This window comes from Channa argus, chromosome 6 (genome assembly GCF_033026475.1).
Source record: "Channa argus isolate prfri chromosome 6, Channa argus male v1.0, whole genome shotgun sequence".
Classification (NCBI taxonomy): Eukaryota; Metazoa; Chordata; class Actinopteri; order Anabantiformes; family Channidae; genus Channa; species Channa argus.
In genome coordinates, this window is record NC_090202.1 from 9,234,376 (window position 1) to 9,242,764 (window position 8,389).

General features: G+C 41.0%; 1 protein-coding gene across 2 annotated transcripts; it reads left to right on the forward strand.

The window, feature by feature from the left end:
* Positions 1–61: 61 nt before the first annotated feature.
* snrpa (small nuclear ribonucleoprotein polypeptide A) lies at positions 62–2,900 on the forward strand. Of its 2 annotated transcripts, none has more exons than XM_067506295.1 (7): positions 62–209; positions 453–533; positions 636–808; positions 1,132–1,308; positions 1,948–2,112; positions 2,220–2,308; positions 2,384–2,900. In XM_067506295.1, exons 2-7 carry the CDS (start codon positions 461–463, stop codon positions 2,541–2,543), a joined length of 837 nt encoding a protein of 278 aa, XP_067362396.1. In that variant the 5' UTR covers positions 62–209; positions 453–460; the 3' UTR covers positions 2,544–2,900. The 2 variants fall into 2 exon arrangements, with proteins under 2 accessions (XP_067362396.1, XP_067362397.1); XM_067506296.1 differs by having other exon boundaries at positions 76–204.
* Positions 2,901–8,389: the final 5,489 nt, after the last annotated feature.

An 8,389-nucleotide genomic window follows, 5' to 3' on the forward strand; every position in this document is an offset into this window, starting at 1 on the left:
ATGAATTATCATATGGTAGGAACTTTTCGATTGGTGGTCACAATAAAGGAGTGTAACACCGGAAATTGCATATCCACTGCTTCTTAACGCGAGAATAGTGACCGGGAATTATTGGAGAACGCCGGGGTTTTCGTTTATTGTTTAAATCGAACTGATCTATTTAATCAGTTTGCAGATTCAGACCTTGTGCAAACCATTTGCAGAGTTAGGTAAAACCGTGTGAATCTTTGTTTCTAATGAGCAACGTTAGACGCAAACGATCAAATTCAGTGTGCCAAACATTGTTAGCTATAGCTAGTAGTTAGCTTCGAGCTAACGTCCTCCCCACGAGCTGGGAGGTGTTTGCTATGGTTAGCTAGCGTGTTAACAGTTCAGCGCCTAACATGAATCAAGAATTCTGTTTCTTAATGGTATGTAATAAATAATTTATTCTGTTTTTTGTTTCTTTCCAGGTTAAAATATGGCCACAACGGAAGTAAGGCTTAACCATACAATTTATATCAACAACTTGAATGAGAAAATCAAGAAGGATGGTAAGTCGATCATTTCTAGTCTTATGTTTGTAGCTTCAGGTAAATAACTTTATGAATCGAGAACATCTTGTCTCATACTTTTTTGTTGTTGTCTTAATGTAGAGTTGAAAAAGTCGCTGTATGCCATTTTCTCACAATTCGGCCAGATTTTGGATATCTTGGTTGCACAAAACCTCAAGATGAAAGGTCAGGCCTTTGTTATCTTCAAAGAGATAAACAGCGCATCCAATGCTTTAAGATCCATGCAGGGGTTTCCTTTCTACGACAAACCCATGGTAGGTCACCAAGTTAACACGAATACAAGATTCGTGACAGCAGGTACAAGACGAAAGATGTTTTCGTGGGTTGCCAAACTGTAAATGCTCTATCAGATCTCTTTTTATTGCTCAATCAATCTATTGCCTCTTGTCTAATTACAGGGCATGTTTCAATATAATATTAAAATTTGGAATAGTATATAGTTGGAATTGGTGTTAAGTGTGATAAGTTATAAAATAATTGTGATTTGTTTTGGTTTTAGATGATTTACATGATTTAGTCCGTGGAACCGTAGATTCTGAAATGCATGTGCTCTCAAATTCTGTGTCTCTTCCTACAGCGTATCCAGTATGCCAAGCAGGATTCAGACATCATAGCTAAAATGAAAGGGACTTATGTAGAGCGTGATCGTAAAAAAGAGAAAAAGAAGATCAAAGGGCCTGATGCAGCAGGAACCAAGAAAGGGGTCCCAGGAGCTGGTGCAACCATGGTTGCTGGGGTACCTGCTGCCATGCCTGTGAGTGAACTAAATGTCTTTTCTAACCTACCTTGTTTATCCCTTTTGTTGATGTCTACCAACAAGAACACTTCATTCAGAAATAAGTTTGTAGACACCTCTGCAAATCAAATTGAACATTTCACTCACATATGTGACTGAAAGTTTCAGCCTGCTGATTTTAACTATTGACTCAGTGTCAGTAACTCAACTAGATGCATTTGATTGCCATTTGAGGAGAGCAGCATGTGAGATTGGCAGACGTGAAATTTAGTGCACGCTGGATTCTCCTCTCTGTCTGGTCTCTGTGACTGAGGGCGGAGCTGAACTTGCTTAAGTAAAAGCTAGCTGTATGTAGGCTACTGTAAAGTAACCACTTAGCTCAATTTCCTAAAAACTTAAAGCTCTGGGGGACTTTCTGCCTGGGACCCGCCCAGACTCCCAAACTCACCCCTCCCTCTGTCACGAGTTTTTTTTTTTGTGTGTGTGTGTGTGTGTGTGTGTGTTTTAACAAAAAGTAGATTGTTTCTACTTGTCTCCTTTATTCTCCATGCTATGCTGACAGAGTGGACAGAAAACAATTCACTAACATTCTAATCTGATGAAATGCAGATAGAGGAATTGGTGGTTCCAAAATCACAACCTCTGTTTTACTCCTAGGGAATGCCTCCAATGAGCCAGGCTCCACGCATGATGCACTTGCCAGGCCAGCCACCATACATGCCCCCTCCAGGCATGATCCCTCCTCCAGGCATGGCACCTGGTCAGATGCCCCCTGGTGCCATCCCACCTGGTCAGATGATGCCTGGACAAATGCCTCAGCAGGTAGTTGTCTCACCCCTTCATTTAGTGTTTTTTACCCCTAGTAAAAACAGTGCTTTAATCTTATCTTTGGTTCTTTTCTGACCCCCTACTCTATTTAATCCTAACAGGTTGCAGAGAATCCTCCCAATCACATCCTCTTCCTTACCAACCTCCCAGAAGAGACGAACGAGCTTATGCTCTCCATGCTCTTCAACCAGTCAGTATCAACTCGTTTTTTTCATGTACTCAAATTTGTATGTGGCTTTTGTTGACTGTGTTGTTGCGCATTCAGGTTCCCAGGATTCAAAGAGGTACGTCTGGTCCCTGGTCGCCACGACATCGCCTTTGTGGAGTTTGAGAATGAAGTTCAGGCTGGTGCTGCACGAGATGCACTACAGGGCTTTAAGATCACACAAACGAATGCCATGAAGATCTCCTTTGCTAAAAAATAATACCTCCTTCAGAATTAGTATTTTTCTTACATGCACACATGGAAATCTTTTTTTCTTGTTTTTTAATATTAACCCAAACTGAGAAAAGTTGTTAGTTTGGCAGACCAGTGCAGCACAGGTAGGGCCTATGTAGTTCTTTCTTCCGGCATTTCATGTAAGTATACCCATTATGTTTCACACAAAAATAAAGGCATTGCACTGCCATACATTTTTACCAATTTATTTTATTTTTTGGCTTTTATACTCCATGAGCAAATTGATGTATGTTATAAAGCATTGCACCCAGAGTCTGGTTTACCAGACATTGTACCTGGAGCTTTTTTGTTTTTATAATTAAAATGTTCCTTTGTCACAGTGCTCTGCCTCACTTCTTCATTTTTATGTCATAGAGTTCTTTTTACTCTAGACGACGGTCTAAATCTGCTGTCTTCTACTCTTGAACTTGAGATGTCATTTATAGAAATGGGTAAAGGGACTGGTGAAAGGGGAACCGTCAAGAAGTAAATCAATTTTTAAGCAATATGGTAGAGGGTGTAGAACTGACACTTGGGACTTTAAATGTTATGACTATGACAGGGAAGGATAGAGAGTTGGTTGACATGATGCAGAGAAGGAAGATGGCTATACTGTGTGTCCAGGTGGAAAGGTAGCAATACTAGAAGCTTAGCAGCAGGGTTCAAGTTTTTTTACCAGCTAGGAAAAGAAATGGAGTAGGAGTAATCCTGAAAGAGGAGATTGTGAGGAATGTTCTAGTGAAAAGAGCATCAGACAGGTTGATGAATCTGAAGCTGGAAATTAAAGGCGTAATGTTCAATGTGTTTGTGATTATGCCCCACAGGTAGGATGTGAGTTAGAAGAGAAAGAGAAATTCTGGAGTGAGTTAGATGAAGTAATGCAGAGCATCCCCAGAGGTGAGAGAGTGGTGATTGGTGCAGATTTCAATGGACATGTAGGTGAAGGGAACAGAGGTGACGAGAATGTGATAGGTAGGTTTAGTCTTCAGGACAGCAACACAGAAGGAAAGATGGTTGTAGACTTTGCAAAGAGGATGGAAATGGCTGTAGCGAACACTTCCTCCAAAAGAGGCAGGAAAATAGGGTGACATATAAGAGCGGAGGTAGAAGCACTCAGGTGGACTACATCTTGTGTAGATATAATCTGAAAGAGATCAGTGACTGTAAAGTATTGGTAGGGGAAAGTTTAGCCAGACAACACAGGATAGTCGTGTTTAAAATGACTCTGATGGCGAGGAAGGTGAGAGCAGAGGACAAAGCGGTGGAAGTTGCAAAAGGAAAAATGTTGTGTAGTTTTCAGGGAGGAGCTGAGACAGAGACTCTGGGTGGTCAGGATTTTCTTCCAGATGACAGGTATGAGGGTCCTCGATGTGTCATTGGGAAAGTTGACAAGGAGAATTGGTGGTGGAACGCAAAGTTCGGGAGTGTATGCAGAGAACGAGGTTGGTTAAGAAGAAGTGGGACACTTAGAGGATTGAAGAGAGTAGACAGGAGTACAGGGAGATGCAGCGTAAGGTGAAAATAGAAGGAGGAAGAGGTGGATTTGTACAGGTTGGGGAGTCAGAGAGATGGGAAGGATGCAGCAGGTTAGGGTGATTAAAGATAAGTATACAAATGTATTGACAGGTGGCATGAGTGTGATGGGAAGATGGAAGGAGCACTTTGAAGATTTGATGAATGAGGAAAATGAAAGGGAACGAAGAGTAGAAGAGGTGACTGGTTTGGAGCAGCAATATGGTTTCATGCCTAGAAAGTATACCACAGATGCAGTATAGTAGATTTAGAGAAAGCGTATGACAGGGTGCAGAGAGAGGAACTGTGGTATTGTATGTGGACGTCTTGAGTGGCTGAGAAGTATGTCAGAGTGGTGGAGGACATGTATGAGAGCTGTAAGACCGTGGTGAGGTGTGCTGTAGGTTGACAGAGGAGTTCAAGGTGGAGGTGGGTCTGCATCAAGGATCAGCTCTGAGCCCCTTCTTGTTTCCTCTGGTGATGGACAGGCTGATAGATGAGGTTAGACAGGAATCTCTGTGGACTATGATGTTTGCAGATGTCATTGTGATTTATAGTGAGGGCAGGGAGCAGGTGGAGGAAAATCTAGAGCGGTGGAGGTCTGCTCACAAAACAGATGAATGAAGCTTAGCTGCATTAAGACAGAATACATGTGTGTGAACGAGAGGAACCCGGGTGGAACGGTGAGGTTACAGGGAGCAGAGGTGAAGAGCAACGGTGAGTGTGGAAAAGAGGTGAAGACGCGAGTGCAAGCAGGTTGGAACGGATGGAGAAAAGTGTCAGGTGTGTTGTGTGATAAAAGAGTATCAGCGAGAATGAAAGGAAAGGTGTTCAAGACGGTGGTGAGACCAGAGATGTTGTTCAGCTTAGAGTCAATGGCACTGAAGAAAAGACAGAAGGCAGAGCTGGAGGTAGCAGAGCTTAAGATGTTGAGGTTCTCTTTGGGAGTGACGAGGATGGACAGGATCAAGAATGAGGACATCAGAGCGACAGCTCATGTTAGATGTTTTGGAGATAAAGTCAGAGAGGCCAGATTGAGGTGCTTTGGAAATGTTCAGAGGAGAAACTGTGAATATATCAGTAGAAGGATGCTGAGGTCTAGAGGAAGAACAAAGAGGAGATTTCTGGATGTAGTGAGAGAGGACATGAAGTTAGTTGGTGTGAGTGCAGAGGATGCAGAGGACAGGGTTAGATGGAGGCACATGATTCAATGTAGCGACCTCTGAAAGGGAACAGCCGAAAGGAAAAGCAGAAGAAGATAGTATGGAGGGTGAGTTTTTACTGAGGATTTTTATTTGTGCACACTTATTCTGACTGCTTAATTTTGTGGTAATCACTTACTGCAGGGCTGTGTCCCTTTTTAACACTCACATTCTTCACAAAATTAATACCTTTCCACTGGAAAATAAAACCCCTGGTAGTCTTGCGTTTATTACATCATTTATTAATAAACCAATTGGGTTCTGTTGAGTTGATTTTGAACCATCACACTGTCATATGGTTATAGTGTTACCTACATCACTGTTGTTTTTTTAGGTTCCTTGGCTTTTTACTAATTCAGAGATCCGAATTAATCCAACTTTTCTTATCTAAATACTGGAGCACCTTTACTTACACTGTGTTTGTGTGTCAGATGATGAAAATGCATTTGGAAATATTTAATTATGGGAATACAACCTTCATCTTTCCTTCTGATTTCAGTAGAAATATAAATTCTACTGAACAAAATTATTTGCTCTGTCCTTTCTATCTTTGCCACTTTATGAAACCCCCGTTTATTTGGTGATGCAGGCCATAGCTTAGAATAATCTTTTAAAGCACATCCTTGTGTTTTAAAGTGCTAATACAAAAAATATGAAAATATTCCCAAGTGAAAGTAATATATATTTTAAGTGGGATTAGCTACATTTACTTAAGGAATGACCCACATCAGGAAGGATATTTACTGAAGCATTAACATTAAAGTTGTATATGTCAATTCTCATTTCAGATAAGCTCATACAGGTTGCTTCTTCGGTTTGAGGGTAGTTAGTTGAAAATCCTCTAAACTTAAGCTCCAGGCTGGTTTTATTTGGAGGACAGTAGGGGTTTTGGGATTAAGGGGGAAGGTTGCTAGGATGTAATAATAGATTTGGGAGAGGAATGAAGGAAATCATCTTTGTTTAAGTGGAAGTTGTTGTCTTTTTTACATAGTCTTTCTTCAGCATTTCAACCTGTTCTTTCATCCATCTAACACCACATACTCACCAGGTAGACCACACCTACTGACTCCCACCCTACTCTATTGTCCACCCAACAAGCCCAGTCAGGTCTGGTCAGAGATGAAACAACACTGGAGGATAGATTTGGGGAATGTTCGACTTTCCTCATCAAAGTATATCAGCCACAACTATAAAGGGGGTTGTAATGCTGTGGTGGGAAACTGTAATGCTGGCCATCTTCAACAGGTGTCAGAACAACACAGCACATCACATGTCCTGGTTGACTCCTGTCCACAGCAACAAGGACAACCTGATAGTTGTAATCATGTAAAATGTGTTTAGGTAAACTGTTGCCATATAGTGTATATTAGTAATCACTTAAACATCCTAACCTATATGATTTCATTAATGCACCTGGGTGCAACCCCCTGCTGAGAAGTCTCCAATCAAAAATCACCACATATCCATCTATAAATGATGCTCCTCTGTGTGCTGTTTGCACACATGGAAAACATTCAGTGTGATGTCCATGAGAACTTGTGGCCTAATGAGGAAAGGACTAAAAATAAGTATCTCCGATCTTCCTTTTTTTCCTCTTTTTGGATAGGTTTTTGGTTTCTTTTAAGTCTATTTTCAATGTTATCTTTAAAAAGTATTCAGCTTTGGTAAATTTGAAGGATATAGGAAAAAAGGAATACAGTTAAATTGTGTTTCTCACTTTGGATGAAATTTGTTATGTTTGCGCTGAAGAAAGAAAACCTTCATCATCATAGAGCCAAATTGATTCTCTAAATGAGTCTAGTCTAAATGTTTACTTGCATGTCAACAACAGTTCATAGGCACAAAAAGAGCTGCACACAAGAATAAAAATCTTAAAGTCTTTTTGACCACACTTTGTGTTGTTTGAGGGAAAAAAATGTCCCCCTAATTGCACGTTTTTAAAGTTTTGTTAGAGTAAAAGCATTTTTCAAACAAAATGTGTTATTTTGTTCAATGATCTTGTGTTTCAGCCTGTGTTTTAACTGTTTTAAAAAAGTCACGTCAGAGTGGTTAGAAGTGTCTAAGCGAACGAAAAAAAATTAAATCTGCAATCTGATTTAAGTGTCTCAAATTAATGATGCTCTAGGCTGCTTTTTATGATGACTACATGTGAGTAATTGGTATTTAAACAAATCTTAATGCCAGTCATGGGTACAACATCCCATTTGTTAGCAGCTGTTAAAAATGACTAAACGCCTTCAGTATGTTTTGCAGCACAGCCTCAAAGGCTCCTGTCAGCCTTTAGATCGTGGACATTTGCAATAATTTGCAGTAATTATGTGCCAATAAGGACCACCTCGTCCCATCGACGGCTGGATTTATGAGCACAGGGCAGAGTCATGTGTGAATTACGTCTGAAAAGCTTAATTTAGACTCTCACTATCAACTGTGCCCAGCGTACACAGGGGCTCCCTGTTGTGGACTTAAATATGCCCTGAGCAATTGTCTTCAGGTCAGCTCAGCAGTGTACACAGAAATGCACATTCCTCTGCACTTTCCCAAGCCTTTCCACACTCCCTTATTTTGCCTTGAGAAAGCACTGACCTTAGCCACCAGGGCACCATGTGTGAGTTAGTGAGTGTGTGAGTGTGTGTGTATGTGTGTGAGTGCCGCATGCTCTTGGCAACTTGCCTGGTACCTTCACATTCACCAACACAGTGATCTTTCAGTTGCAGGGACTGAAAGGCAACAAATCCGATGGATTATGTGTGGGAGCCGAGTCTGTCAATGTTGCCTCAGCGTGAGATCCTCATTAAAAATAACATCCCAACCGCAGTATCATCAATATCTGAATGTTTTTAGTGTCTCTGATACAAAAAAAAAAGCATCGGCATGTATCTTTAAATGTAAAGTCATGCCTCATGGTGTGTGGTGCTCATAGTTGACCGACTGGAGCCAGAGTTGTGCAAGAGGGAAACTCTGGGTCATCAAAGAGCAACCTGCTGTATGTGACACTGCAGACTGGGGATGTGTGTATGCACACAATAACTAAATATTTCCGTCTGATAGAACAGTGCAGCCATGAAAATATTAAGTCATCCTTGTATTTCTCTAGGTTTAAATCATCTTCAGTTGTGGG